Source organism: Eretmochelys imbricata, chromosome 1, assembly GCF_965152235.1.
Source record: "Eretmochelys imbricata isolate rEreImb1 chromosome 1, rEreImb1.hap1, whole genome shotgun sequence".
NCBI classification, from domain to species: Eukaryota; Metazoa; Chordata; order Testudines; family Cheloniidae; genus Eretmochelys; species Eretmochelys imbricata.
Genome location: NC_135572.1, coordinates 52,308,163 through 52,323,961, shown reverse-complemented (window position 1 = coordinate 52,323,961; position 15,799 = coordinate 52,308,163). Strand labels below are relative to the sequence as shown.

Genomic DNA, 15,799 nt, shown 5'->3' with positions numbered 1-15,799 from the left:
CTGACTTGTCTATAAGTTTAAAAGGGAAGAATTTAACTTTCAATGTATAAGTATGGCAAATGATGGCTTCTTATCCAAATGCTTCATGAGCAAAACTCCACTTGGAAGAGAATGAGTTTAGATTTAAAAAGTGAAAAACATATTTTGGTGAAAATGTCAAAATTACTGATTGCACCCAAATTCAACCCTTTAATGCAAGCTGTACCCTTAGACAGATCTCCAGTTTGATTTGCGTGAATACCCCTGTTCCATCAAGACATCAGGTTTAAAGTACATGCAAGTTGTAACTCCACAATAAAATTAAGAAACATTTTTGTTCTTTATACAAGGTTTTACTTTTACAAAAGTATCCCTTCAAAGTTAAGATGTGCATCTGATGTACAAAGTATCAAACATATTTTTTTTTCTCAGCTTGAAAAGAGACTGGAAATGGGATGCATGTTAGATTCACAGACTAAACATTGTAACAACTGGACACAAGGTTCCTCAGAATTTTCAAAAGTCTCTTGTGGCGCATCCTACTACCTTTTCTCAATAAACAAAGATATATGAAATAATTACCAAAACATCTCCTAATTCATATAATTTACATGATACAAGCTTGCTTTTCAGCAGCTGGTGTTCAGTTGTGAAAAAACACACAAAATAAAATGGTTGCTGACTACAATGTACAGCTATTGCTGGGTGTAATGGAATGTACAACGGAGGTCAATGCAGACGTGTTTTTCCACCAGAGATTACGCCTTTCATTGTAGCACTTGTGCTCTCAGCTTTACCTTGGCTTTCAGTTCTTCATTAAGCTTCAGTATCTGTTCTGATGCTCATAATGCCACCGATTAAAATCTATATTAAAAGCTACAATGCTACCAGAAGCCATGCCAGTAATCAGAGTTCTGAAAAAGGTGAAAAGATAGATACTGTACTTGTTACATTTTTTACCCACATAGTAGTCATCTTTTAACTTTCAGAAACTTCAGGTTACGCTGAATATTAAAAATAGTAACAGAACGGGGGCTTCTCTTTGACAGTTACATATAAATGCATATTGTGCTAATTAGGTGTTCTTAAAAAGTTTCATACTGAATATGCTCCTAGTTTCTTTCTTTAGCAGAAATAATTATGACGGATTTCTAGTTACAACTGACCCCTTTAATTGTGAGTCTGAGTTTTTCTTATCTGCCTCCTACAACTGGATCTTGGATGTCAACCAATTGCTGATACCAAACAATACAAAATGCATTTTATCAGTCCCCACTTAAATGAGAGTAATCATGTGCTGAAAGTAAGCCTGTGCTTAGGTGCATTGCTGAAATGGGGTTTCAGAACCCAGCATTAGAATCAGAAGATAGACAAAGTAGTGTAGTAAATAGAATGTGCTATATTTCCTTATTGTAAACAAGAAGCTATAGAACGCAGTTCAGCACTGTAACATAAAATGGCAGAATTCCAAGAGTAAATAAGCCTTGTTCTGTAAGTTAGTTTTGATTTGGCTGAGACAGAAATCTTGTTTCAGATCATCAAATGATACACAAATAAACTGAGTAGGTATTTGATTATGGATATTTTTGGTGCTGCATCAAACAGTGGTACATAGTATAAAAATTCTAAAACGTGTAAATAAAGTAAGCTGAAATGAATACTAAAGGATTTTTAAAAATCCTTCACATTTCCTGAGTGTGAGTTTTGCTGACAAACACCATATTGGCAAATGATGCAAAAACTAAAGCCACTCACAACCCGGTATAAATACATCATTAGACTTACATTTTAATCACACTAAAACAGGAGATTCAGAGATCAGGCTCATGCATCCCTGCACTGGCCAGTGATAATACAATACTCACGCAGGCCCCAATCCTGCAAACACTTATGCATATGCAATCAAGCCAGATCCTTAGCAACCATAAATCAGCATACGAAGTCAATGTAATTTTCCTGATTTACACTAAGGGAGAAAATGGTGCATGGGACTGGGACTATGTGTCTGCTTAAAGTTAAGCAAATGTATAAGTGCCTATAGGATTAGAGCCTAAACTGTCAATTCGGCTAGATCAACAGGAAATAACAGAGCATAGTTGTATCACATATTTTAAATGAAGTATAACAGTCATTCAACATACTAACATCAAAGAGACAGTATTTAATAGTTTTGTTTAATATTTACCGGGTGATTTTAATTCTAATGCTGCAACTCACCTCTGATCATGAGACAAGTCCATTGCTCTTATGCCAGCATCACAGCCAGGGTAAATATAGAGCTGTTTAAAATCACAAGCCTGCCACACTTCCACTACTCCATTGTCCCCCCCAGTCACCAGGTTCTGTCCATCACTGCTCAGGAGGATGGCCTTGAGAAGAGACAACCAAAACCAGTAACTTTAGTTAATAGTGGGGGAAAGTGACAAACAGCCCCACAAACAGCTCTCACCAATGGAGTGTATGTTTGTGTTTCTGCCCACATTTAAAGGTGAAGAGAAATACTTAAAAATAACAAAACCTGTTTAGGGACCCCAAATCTTCAGTAAGTTACCTGTGTGCCTTTAAAATGACAAATAAATACATTTCACCTGTGACCTACAAAGCTTTTAATTGCCAAGACTTGAGTTCAGCATGCAAAACTTGGGTTTGCCCTGCAGTATTTGATGCCATCACTAACACCTAAGGCAGAGTAGAGACCTGCATTCCTTACACTGCTTCAAGTGCTACTGGTAGAACAGGTCCTGAAGTCACGTAGTTGCTAATAAGTGAAGAAGGAACTAATTTCAAACAATTTTGTTTTAAAGACATATTTCCCGCTGAAATTTAAGTCTAAACTTAAATTCCAGGAATCATCTAGTATCATAAACAATTTGTTCTTATTTATTTTGAAAAAAGCATGAGTTCACTGCTGACTTGATTCAGAGTGGTAGTTAGTCTGTATCAGTAAAAAGAACCGGAGGACTTTTGGCACCTTAGAGGCTAACAAATTTACTTGAGCATAAGCTTTCGTGGGCTAAAACCGACTTCACTGGATGCATGCAATGGAAAATACAGTAGGAAGATATATATATATACACACACGCAGAGAACATGAAAAAATGGGCGTTATCACTACAAAAGGTTGGTTTTTTTCTCTCCTGCTGATAAGAGCTCACCTTAACTAATCACTCTCATAGTGAGTATGGCAACACCCATTTTTCCATGTTCTCTGTGTGTATATATATATCTTCCTACTGTATTTTCCACTGCATGCATCTAATGAAGTGGGTTTTAGCTTAAATTTGTTAGTCTCTAAGGTGCCACAAGTACTCCTCATTCTTTTTGCTGACTTGAGGTGGACATAAAAGGGTATCTATTTGAACATTACATTTTCTGAGAACAGCAATTTTATACATGTTATTTTCTCAGGGGTGAAAGTAAGATAAAAGACTTACCAATATGGGGTCCCAGCTCCGGGTCCCCAGAAGAGGCAGGGCTGGGGGTCAGCCTCCCCCAGCCAGCCCTTCCACGCTGCCTGGCCTGCGCCGCCCAGGGCTCCAGCAGCGATTTAAAAGGCCTGGGGCTCCAGCTGCTGCCACGGTAGGGGAGGCGGCAGCCAGGAGCGCAGAGCCCTTTTAAATCGCCAGGCCACGGGGAAGCTGCCCCTTTTGTGCTCTCCTGTCGGCAGCCCTGCTTGTAGGGTGCCTACCCATCGGTGCTTTAATGTGGGCTGTGTATGGGCTGGTACTGGCGGCCACTTCTTACCAGTACGCTGTGCCAGCCCATACCGGCCCACTTTCACCCTTGTATTTTCTCTAAGTAACATTGCAAACACATTTCATTTATTTTAAAAAAGGAGTGCAGTGTCAAACGGTTGTTTGCGTTTAGATTTACCCTGGTTGAGTCATTGATCTCCATCTGAGCTAAGAGTTTGCCATTAATGCTGAAATTGCTGAACCGTCCTCGCTCATAGTAGATGATGCAGTGGCCTTCACTAGATACTGAAATTAAGCGAGGGTACAAGCAGTTTTCAGTCCCTTCAAGTGCTCTCAGCAAATCTCCAGTAATTGTGTGTACCAGACAAGGACCTTCTGTACATTGAAAACAATAAAATATATTATATAGATGCTTGTTTCACAAACTATATGCAGTATGCATACAGACAATATGTATAGACATAGGAAGACATAGTCCTTGACCTAAAATATTACAGTCTACTACAACAACAACAACAACAACAACGCAGGTGGCAGACGGAGGAAAAGGATACAGCATATCAGCAGAGTGGTATGTTTTTTAATTTACTTTAACTGTTAACTGCTTTCAGTTGTGAGTATTTTTAACTTGAAATACTTGAGAAATACTTGGGAAGCTTGAGAAGAGGAATCAGTGAGAAAACATAAGATGGGAGAACTTGAATGTATAAACCTTAGGGGCTGGCGTAACTAAGGGAAGAGACGTGGGAGAGACAGCTCAGGAGAGCAGCATTTGATGGTGGGTTTCTGGGACTAACAGTGTAGGCCCCAATTCCTCTTAATCATTCAGGGATGTATTCTTTATTTGATATGTAGGTCTTTAGTTGTCCAGCACCCAGTGCCTCTATAAAGAGCTGCATTACTAAAGCCTTACATTTCCATTAGTGTCTAATGCAGCTGTGGATAGTCTACCAGAGATCTCAGCCATAATAATAGAAGGTAGTTTGCAACAATACAGTTCAAAAGGGTACAGTCCTATTGCATTAAAGTAATATGAAACTGGCTTATGGGCTAAGAATTAACATCACTGCAAGAAAAGCTTCAGGGTAGGTTCCTAGTTACTGTGCTTTATCTCATGAATTTCTTGACCTAGCCTACCCTTCTTATATAATATGTCATTATTAGAATTAATAATTAGCATTTCCTGTTAGAATCTGCAGAATTCAGAGGTTTCAAAGTCAGCTATGAAAATAAATGATGAGCTCAAAGTTATCATAAAATGTATCAGTCCAACAAGCTTAACTGTGAATGTATGGGGCAGAGTAATCAACCTGGCCTTTTTGCCCTCAGAAGCAACAACCCTTCTTAGGAATTAGTGGAAGAATAAATTCCTATGAGGAGACATGGATGAAAGAGGCATCATCATGAGGAGAAGAGGAAGAGGGTTGGATCTGTGGGAGAAGCAATATATTGGAATTCCAGGAGGAGGAGATGGGACAGAAAGAGAAATGAGGGAGAAGGGACCATGAAGAGTCAGTAGAATAATGTGGAGAAGAGAAGAAGAAAGATCAGAAGAAGGGAAGTAAGGGAGAACACATAAAATAACAGAGGTGAATAGGAAAGGATAAGAAGAAAAAATACGCTCCTTTTCAAATCAAGAAAAGGAGCTAAATGAGAGAGAGCTGTGCAAAAAAGATTGTAGATGGAAATAAGAAAGCAAGAAAAGAAACAGAGATGAATGGAATGAACCAAATGGAAAGAGTGAAAAATAAAGGAATCCAATAATGAATGGTCAAGCTAAAACACTCAACATTTAGATTGGAATGTTTATTCAATTGAATTACTATAATTCTTTGGCAGACATCTCTACAAGGATGGGGGAAAAGGATGGGATGGCTATTTTGAGAACTTATATTAGTAATTGTTGGGTACTCTGGATTCTACAGACAAATAATTGGAGAAATAGGCAAACAACTGATAATTCAGCAGATGGCTCAAAACTTTCTAGTGGAAGATGGCAAATAACAGCATCCAGGCTCCTGCTTCTTTGGAGAACTGCCCACTGAAAAAAACAACATTCTACGTGTTGGCATCTGTGCACGGACCCATGCACAATCCAACAGGCTCTACTTCTCTTGCCCAAGAGAATGGGGACAACCCAAATATGCCTAATCTTTATTTAAAATGTGACAGCTAACTTGGGGATAGGGGCATTCCTAGCTGGCTCTCCCCACAATCCTATGTTTCCATCTGATGGTTTTTATCATGATACCATTGTGTACAGTGCTGCTACTGGTGAGTAATGTTTTCTGATATACTAAGTGTGTTTGTGTCTAAGTGTCATAGGTATTGATAGAAAGTATTATGTTCAGAGTTAGCAACTGCTGAGACTATCAGAATTAAAATATTTCTTGGTTGAGGAGACTTAGGATAATTAAATTGCACTTGGCTCAAGGGAACACTGAAAAACAGTCACTGAAGGAGACTTTGAAATTTTTAAAACTTAAACTATAAAATGACTTCTGACCTTTAGCACCGCTGATAACAAGTCCCAGCTCTGCACAGACCGATACACAGACAACTTCATGGTCATGACCAGTTAGAACAGCTCTAGGAGCAGGATAATCACCTGTAAGAAAACAACAATAGTAAGAAATTACAAACCAAACATGTTTCAGCAACGAAGGAGGAGTTTTGCTGCAATTTGTTTTAATTCAGTAAGCATCAGAGGAAGGTGCAATCTGCATAAACGTCTCATTCTTGGGTTTTCTGTGCGGAACTGCATTTAAACCTTATCAAGGCTCTCATAAAGCAACACTTCAATGCTCACTTGTTCACATAAATATACCTCTCTTATTTAGTAACAGTGGGAGATATGCTGCGTATCCTGCACAGGATGACAATAAGATACTGGAAATCTGTGCTGTGTGTTCTAACTATACTGAAAAGAGACATGCATTCCACAGAACACATGGAGTATGACACTATTAAAGATAAAAGTAACACAGTGATATGCAGTGTAACATAGCACATACTTCTAGAAAAAAGAAACTTAGAAAATTATGGTGGTTTTTTGAATCCCTTCATCATTCTGGAATCTACGTATTTCTGAATGCCTATTACATCAAGATTTAAAATATGGGAAAACAAACAGCTGGACATGTAATTATGAATTTATTTACAGATGTGTGTGTATATGACACAGGTACTTCATGCACTGACAGTCAGCTACACATGTTAAAAAAGAGGTCACTTACCTGTACAGTAACTGGAGTTCTTTGAGATGTTTTGTCTCTGTGGGACCTACACCTCAGGAACTGCGAAGATTTTTTTGTCAGTAGTGCCCACAAGTTCATGCCTGCCCCCTGCATATTCTCATGCTCCAGTGTGAGGGGATATAGGGATGGGCAGACCCATTGCTGCTCAAGTTTATTCTCAACCATGAAGCCCAGAAAAAAGAGTCTGCAGCAGAGGGGAAGAGGAGCAGATGAGGAGCACCCATAAGGACAAAACATCTTAAAGAACTCCAGTTACTGAACTGGTTAAGTAATCTCTCTTTCTTCTTCCAGTTGTTGTTCCTATGGGTGCTCCACCTCATAAGCAGAGGAGGCAGATTCAGTAGATCGAAGAACAACTTTGCTACAGGTCACATCCACCCTGGAAGCAGTTACGATAGTGTAGTGCTGGGAAAACGTGTGAACAGATGACCAGGTGGTGGCTGTGCATATGTCCATGATGGGTATATTCTGAAGTAGGGCTCTGGAGGTGGATTGAGCCCTAGTGGAATGAGCAGTCACTTTAAGTGGGGGGTGCATTCCAGAAGCTTCATAAACTAAAATGCACCCGGAAACCCATTTTTAGTAGAAATGGGCTGTTCCATCATTCTTTCTGTGAAAGAGACAAAGTCTGGGAAAGCCGTGAAAGACTGAGTGCTATCAAGGTAGAAGGCAAGAGCCCTACACACATCCAGGGTATGAAGACAAGGCTCCTTTCTTGAAGAGGGAGGCTTGAGGTAAAATACTGTCAATTGAATGTGCTGACTGATGTGGAATTCTGATGAGACCTTAGGCAGGAAATGAGGATGGGGACATAGAGTCACTTTATCCTAGTAGAAAATTGTGTAAGGAGGGTCAGCCATGAATGCCTCAAGCTCTCTTGGCCTCCTGGCCAAAATTATGGTTATAAGAAATGACTTCTTGAAGGATAAATGAAGGAGTGAACAGCTCCCCACGGGTTCAGAGGTTTTTTTAAGGCACTGAGAACTAGGCTAAGGTCCCAAGGTGAAATAGGCTGTTTGAGGTGAGGAAAAAGGTTAGACAAACTCTTAAGGAATCTAAGAGTGCTAGGGTGTGCAAAAACAGAAACCCCTTGACCTGTCATTGAAAACGGCTGTGGATGAAAGTAATGGCAGCTAGATGTACCTTAATGGAGCTAATTAACAAACCCTGTGTTTTTTAATTCAGCTGGTAATCAAGTATGTTCCCGAGGAGAGACTTGTGAAGGAGATAGAGATTGACTGGCACATCAGGCTTGGAAACGCCTCCACTTTTGCAGGTAGTTTTTCCTCCTGGTGGGTGTTGCTCAGAAGTGCAGTCTTAACTTTCAGAGAACAGTCGAATTCTCTGCCTGTGAACGATTGAGGAGCCAGACCTTGAGGTGCTGTGATAAGAGACTAGGGTGGGTTATGGTGCTTGATTCCTGTGCTAGGAGATCTGCTGTCAGAGGAAGGTGAAGAGGCAAAACAGATATGGGAACCATGCTTGCCTCAGTCTTGATGGTGCTATGAGGATAGCTAATGATCCCTCTTGTTTTAGAGCTATGAGGATCGATGGAGAGTAAGTGCACCACAAGGTGTGATGTCAAGGAACGAGGAGGCTGTCCCCTATCAGGTTGCAACTGTAATCTGCCCTCGAGCAGAACCATTGGCACTTTGCGTTGGATGCAAAGAGAGCTATCTCTGGGACGCTCCAAAACTAACAAATTGTCTGAAAGACCAAATTGCTGCGTTCCCACTCAGGGTCATGGCAGAAGTATTTTCTCAGGGAGTCTGCCATGCTGTTTTGCAGTCCCATCAGATAAACTGCTGAGATGTTTATGTGCTGGGACATGCACCAGTTCCATAGCCTTATTAACTCTGCACATAGGCACTGGTATCTTGGTCCTCCCTGATGATTTATATAGTACATGGCCACTCTGTTGTCCAACATTATTTTGGCTCAGTGGCCCCTGATGCAAACACATAGCAAACTGCTCTGAGTTTGAGAATGATGATGTGAAGTGACAACCATTAGGGAATCCAATTGCCTTGGGTTGTGAAATCCTGGAGATTTCTAAGGATGGGATTAGGACTGTTAGAGTTTCCATCCTGAATTGCTGTGTAAAGATGTACGTGTTCAGAGCCTGAGGTCCAGGACTGGTCTTCAACCTCCTTTTTTTCTTGGGGAACAGGAATGCACTTTTCTTCCTTGGCTGGAAATTATACCTGGAACAGTCAGTCTCTGTAATGTGATTCTTTATGAAATGGGTTTAAAATGCAAAAAAAAAAAAAAGTTACAAGTAAAGTATAAACTCACCCTCCACAGCATTAACCTCTCCTATCAAAGGGGGAGGTGTACAAAACTGGCAGATGATCTGGCTTTTCAGCTAGGGAGAGCAGAAAGCTGCGAGAAGCAGAAAGAGACATGTGCTGTGTGTATCTGACCAGGGATTTGCTAGAGATTGAGTTTGACTTTTGGTGGTTTCTTTGTCTATGTGGCTTTTATATATCCAAGGGTATGATGTGTGGGGTAGAATAATCTGAGGAGATGATGCAACAATCTTATGGATTTTCCAGTCTGTGTTCCCATTCTGTGGGTTCTTCTGTGAAAGGGGACTGTGACAATTTGGGAAATCAGTATATGTACAATTCATGAATTTTGTTTGAGATTATGAACTGTGGCCCAGATTCTCAAAGGTATTTAGGTTCCTAACTTCCACTGATTTCAATGGCTCCTAACTTCTACAGATTGATTTAAATGGAAGTTAGAAGCATAAATATCTTTGACGATCTGGCCTTCTGTATATAGCTGTGTCAGACTGCAAACTCTATTTTGAACTTGGGCTTTGTCTGCCTTCTGTCTTTGTACCTCCAGGTTGGACTGGACTTCTGACTCAGGGCTAACCACAAAAAAAGTCATTATATCTTGATAGTCTTCTATTCCAGTGCAAACAGATTTAGACAAAGAAGGTGGCCTTACCAAGAAAACTGGTCCGCCAAGGTAGATGGTAACTGAGCAACAGACCACCTAGTGGGTGACTTTGATTACCTGACAAGACTGATTATTGGGGTCACCCTCACAGTGGGGACTGGAACTGCATAAAAGGAAGACTCTCACAAGCTGAGAGAGAGAGAAAAGAACAAGTGAGTGCGTCCACGTGCACAACCCAATGATTCAGAGAAGTCAAGTGAAGGAGATGGGATCCTGGACACCGTAAAGGACACTGACCAAATCCCAAGGAACACCCAACAGCGGTGAAGAAACTAAATCAGGGAAGGGCATATAGCATATTTATTTCTGGACCTGTATATCTCTTGTGCTCTCTAAAGAAAAGAGTAATTGCTTTAGAATTCTTTTAGCAAAGTCTGTCTATTATGTGCTTCAACAATCATATGTCCATGGAGAAATTAAATGTAAACCAGAGTGATCACAAGGATGGAACTCTGCAAAAGGGTGTACTTAAACTACCGGAGAGTCTGAGAGATCAGCACTTGTCCTGGATGCAAGATCCCACATCTGTCAGGGAGTAACAGACAGAGTCTGTTCCCATGAAGTGTGCCATAGAGCCAAAGACACAGCAGCTGGAGCCTACTAAGATCAAGGAAAGTTTAAAAGCATGCGAGCCCAGTGTGTGGGACCCACACACAGCAGCCAGGTGAGTGTCCTGCAGGGGAAGCTTTCCCAGGGCTCTGATGGGGACAATCTAGGTCCAAGTGTTTATTTGGTTGAACAGTTACTGTGAGTCAGTATTGCCAACTCTTGCGATTTCATCGTGATGCTAGTGATTTCAGGTGTTTTTTACCCGTCTCTTGAAAACATGATGAAAGGATGCCAACTCATGAATTTTCGTTATTCAAGAGGGCCACCATCTCCTATTACTGTCAATGTGGCTAAAGCCAGCAAGATGTCCACCATTTCCCGATAATTTATGTGGGAGTCCAGCTGCCTTTAATAAAGTTGGCTGCTACTTCCTACTACAGTATTTGCAATGAAATTGAAGCCATGCCCACATGGCTTCCATGCTATGATTCAGGGGGCTAGACAGGACACAGACTGTGAGGAGTGCAGAGACACTATGGAAGGTAGATGAGGAGAGTGAGGGAGAGCAAGGCCCAGGGGGAGCAGAAGGGAGGCTGAGGATGTGGGAGGCAGGAGGGACACTGAGGAAGGAGCGGGGCAGAAGGAAGGCTGAGGATGTGGGAGACTGAAGAAGGAGCGGGGCAGAAGGGAGGCTGAGGATGTGGGAGGCAGGAGGATGACTGAGGAAGGAGCAGGGCAGAAGGGAGGCTGAGGATGTGGGAGGCAGGAGGGAGACTGAGGCAGGTGCAGATGACAGTGGTGGGGTAAGAGATGGACAGGACAGAGTGGCAGTTCCCCAAGTCCAGGGGTAGTGGTAAGTAAAGGGAGTACCCTCCGAGCAGCCAGGGTAGGCCGTCTAGAACAGACTGTGAGTCACAGGATTTTGGCATCTGCAAGAGGAGCTCTTGCAATGATATAAGAAGCAGCTCTGATCCCACAATTTCTCCTCTACTTGGGATCCAGGTAGAGATGAAGCCCCAGGAAGCAGTGAGGCAGGGAAGTGGAGGAAGTGCTACTGGGTCTGGGGAAAGGGATAAGCCCTGGAGAGCAGCAAGACAGGGGATCGAGGGAGTCAAGACAGCAACAGGAAGTGTATGGCAGTTCCCCTGTCTTAGAGATGAGGAGAGGGTAAGTGGAGTCTCCATCTGAAGAACCAGGGAGAGGTGTGCAGTTTGTGTGCATTAAAGGTTGACTTTCAACATGAAATTATCACACACACAGAGCCAGAAGAGCAGAAGAAAGTTAAAAAGCCAAAAGACAGACTAAAAATATTGCTTGGTGATGTTTTTAGACTGTTTTATGATTTGTGGGGCCAATCTCATGGGTTTTTGGGGATCCAACTCATGGTTTTTGATCTCTTGATCAAATTATTATAAAGTATTAAAGATAAGATAAATTACACAGTGTCATTAGACTATGAGCAAACTAATAAATGATTAAGTTAAATGATCTCATGTGCTTTTAAATCCTGAAAGAAAAGCAGAACATAATTTGTAACAAGATTTTTTCCTCATACTTTGCCAAAGACAACCGTATACTATCTGTAACATGTTATTCTGGAATAGCAAAACACAAGAACGTATTGAAGCTGCAAACATTTAATTTTAAATCAGCAAAGACAGAGTTAATGTAGAAAAACAAACATTTTTATAATTAAACTGGATGTTAACTATGATCCTTTTGATATGCAAACATTAAAGCCTATATATACAGACTGACGGTGTTCCTTACTACAGATTTTTAAAAATCCTATTTTTGAATATACTTCATAAATCTGTAAAATGTAGTCACAGAATTTGATTATTTGGAGTAACAGTTAAATGGTTACAAAACTTACATTATTTCCCCTTAGTGCTCAAAGAAAGAAAATAAAATTATAGTCAGTGATATTTTTCTACTGGGAAAACTGCAGCATGGGGAAGAGAACCTCACCCACATTACACTTCATCACAAAGAACAGATGTCATGAACCTCAGCAATCATTCAAAATCTAGCAAAATATTCCGTCACTGTCACATCACAACTGATAGATGCAGCTAGAGGTTAAAGGCTATGGCACAGAGGGAGCTGTAGGTGAAACTACCTCACTATGAATTGAAACACCATCACTATAAGCTCATAGTAATTTTCCCAATATGGCACCTCTGCAAAAAAATCATTACAGGGTAAACAAAGAGAAAATGCACATAAGACTTAGTCCTTTCTTCAGGCAACTGAGTTCTTCAGCAAGGTTTAAAATAAAAGATCTTCTGATCTCTGTGACAAAAATGCAATGCATAATGCATCTGTAAAGCTCTTCTGTGGAAGATGCCATGCTTTTATAATAAAAAAAGAAATATGAACAATGTCATTATTTGTTCTGATGCACTGGATTTTCTTGCCATTAAAATACCACTTAGAGGAAGTAACATATACCTATTGCTATGGGGAAATGTCTCCTAGGCTTCTTTTGGAAAAAAAGGCCTGATTTAGACATAGGGTCAAATTCTGTTCCCATTTCATCCCAGACTTTGATGGGAACAAGAACAGGCCTATAACTGAGCTATAGACGTTGAATTCAATAAATACGTGTATGATACAGAAGCATCTTATCACTGACACCTTTAGAAAAAAAAACACATAAAATAAACGCATCAGAGGTGCTTTGTTTTGGATGTTGATACAAATAATCATCTTTAGTTTTTATAGTCATAAAACATGCACACATTTTGTCAAAATTACCAGGCTACATCTGAAAATAATGCAGCTATCGAGTTAGGGAAAGTTGCCCAATTACAATGAGTTGATGTTTTACGAAGAAAGATTATTGATAGTATTAAGTTCAAGACAAGCTTCACAGTATCTTATCTTGGCAGAACTGTTCCATTATTTGTTCAGAAACATGAATATTGTGGAGCTTTAGACACCCACAAAAATCACAATAGGCAATGGACTGTGAATCTTGCATAGATGGAAGAAAGCTAAAAAGAGGAATGTAGTGTGCTCCAATACAGAGGGCCCAGGTCTCGGAGTCAGGACAGTTGGCTTCTGATCCCAGCTGTGCCACTAACTTGATAAGTGAGTTTGGGCAAATCACTGTATTGACCCCATCTTTAAAATGAGAGGTAGTGATACCCTGCTTTGAGATCTATTGATGCAATATTATATAAATGCTAAGTACTTTTTATTGCATTACTTCCGATGTGTGAGATGGAGCACTGAAATTAGTGTCTTATCTCAACATGAGAGCCCCAAAAGGGCTCACTTCCCATAGAATATAGGACAATGGTGGAGGCATATTTTGGTCACCAGGCAAATAGGTGAAGGTAGGGCAAATAGCTTCATGCCAACTTTCTTTGGATTGACACAGTGGAACACTGAATGGACCTGATTTACAATGAGGTTCTGAAACCTAGTGCCTGTTATAGCCACATTTTGGATGAACACAAGAAAAAGCCAAGTTCAAAAACTGGGATTTAAATTGCACTAACACGTAATGGTTTAAATAAACATCTACACATGCAAGCAGACAATACTGTGACAAAGTTCCTCCTCTGCCTTGGTGGCTCCTGTGCTTTTTGGTGGTTCACGGCAGCCCTCAGTTTGGCCGCTTCTGCTAGAGGCTCAAACCTGCTGTTCACTCAGCTAACCTCATCACTGGCCAGCATGAGGGAAACGGAGAACAATTCGCGCAGACTCTGTGTCCCACCTAGTGGGTCGGGGACAGGCCAGATTCCTTTCCAAATTGGACCTTCCCTTCTGGTGTTTCTCACAGACCAGGTCAACTCCTCCTGTGCCCGATCAGGAGTGGGGGGGATCGGGGTATAGAGGGTCAGCCTGGGTTCCAGCCCAGGGCCCTGTGGATAGCAGCTCTCTACAACGTTCCCTGTATCAGCTGTGTGACAACTACAGCTCCCTGGGCTACTTCCCGATGGCCTTCCCCCAGCACCTTCTTTATCCTCACTGCAGGATCTTCTTCCTGAAGCCTGATCACGCTTGTACTCTTCAGTCCTCCAGCAGCACACCTTCTCACTACCTGCTCCTTGCACACCCCCCAATAACTGATGGGAGGTCCTTTTTAAACCTGGTGTCCTGATTAGCCTGCCTGCCATAATTGATTCTAGTAAATTCTTAATTGGCTCTAGGTGTCTTAATTAGCTTGCCTGTCTTAATTGGTTCTAGCAGGTTCCTGATTGCTCTAGGGCAGCCCTGCTCTGGTCACTCAGGGAACAGAAAACTATGCATCCAGTGGCCAGTATATCTGCCTTCTACTAGACTCCTGTACCCCACTGGTCTGGGTCTGTCACAATACATATGCAAACATATCTGTGCAGGCATCTACCTATTTGTGTCCACATGGTGCAAAATATTTTGGGATATGTTTTTTTTTTAAATTTTGCCCTTTCAAGGTTTAAACTTTGCAAATATAGGGTATTAAAAGAATCAAAATATAAAGGAAAGTTTTAGTGGCTCTTCTGAGTCTAAAATAATTCTTCTTTCAGATATAAATTCACAGAACCTTTTTAATCTGGAATGTTAACCTAGAAAGAGTTTAACATTTCCATTTGTGTATTAAATCAAATCAATTTGGTGCACAAATGGAAAATTAAAAACTCTCCAGTTTGCAGCTGTGGTCACCCAGAACAGACCATGGAACATATAACAACTCAGTGCCCAATTCACAAATATGAAGGAAGCATCACAGCGATACACTCCGCTACTCCTGGCACAATTACCTGGCTTAACCACCGAAATGTGAAATTATAGTTGCTGCTCTACATCTACATCAGCCATATGAAGAAGTTGTTTAAAATTGTTGCAGAAACATTAGTTCTAAAGTCAAAGATTATAGTTTGAGGAATTCTCTATCAACCTAAACAAGAGTGCAGGATAATTTGCCTAAGCTCCTTTATTGAAGTTCCCAGCATCCCTTTCAAGCATATGTACAGATACAATGTACATTTAGCACTTCTAAGAACTATACATTATAAGAGGTGCACAAATTGAGCTCTGGGTTGATCGACAAAACGTATTTATAATGGTCAGTGCAACCACAGTTAGAAAAAGCTGTGTTAACTCACACTTCTTGTAACTATCCTGTTGGAAGCTATGGTATGTAATGAAAAATGTCAAGTCCCAAGATCAATAAAATTTCAGGCTCTAGGGACAAAACAGGAATAGCATTGATCCTTTTAAAGAACACCAGTCAGAGGCTGAATGTAATATATTGCATAGAGAGGCTCAGGAGGATAAGCGGCCAAGTCCAACATACCTACCTGACAAAAAATTCAATCAGCTTTTAGCACTAACTGCCTGCTCCGCTCTCCTTTC

At 40.8% G+C, this 15,799-nt stretch overlaps 1 protein-coding gene across 5 annotated transcripts in view; it reads right to left on the bottom strand.

Annotated features, from left to right (window-relative positions):
• Positions 1-802: 802 nt before the first annotated feature.
• Positions 803-15,799, bottom strand: part of NBEA (neurobeachin) — an 843,583-nt gene continuing 828,586 nt past the window's right edge. For all 5 annotated transcript variants that reach the window (XM_077806446.1, XM_077806437.1, XM_077806454.1 and 2 more), the window contains 4 exons: positions 6,181-6,282; positions 3,853-4,049; positions 2,197-2,348; positions 803-893 (listed from right to left, as the gene is read on the bottom strand). In XM_077806446.1, coding sequence (XP_077662572.1) covers positions 803-893; positions 2,197-2,348; positions 3,853-4,049; positions 6,181-6,282 — 542 coding nt within the window. The remainder of the gene's footprint in view (positions 894-2,196; positions 2,349-3,852; positions 4,050-6,180; positions 6,283-15,799) is intronic.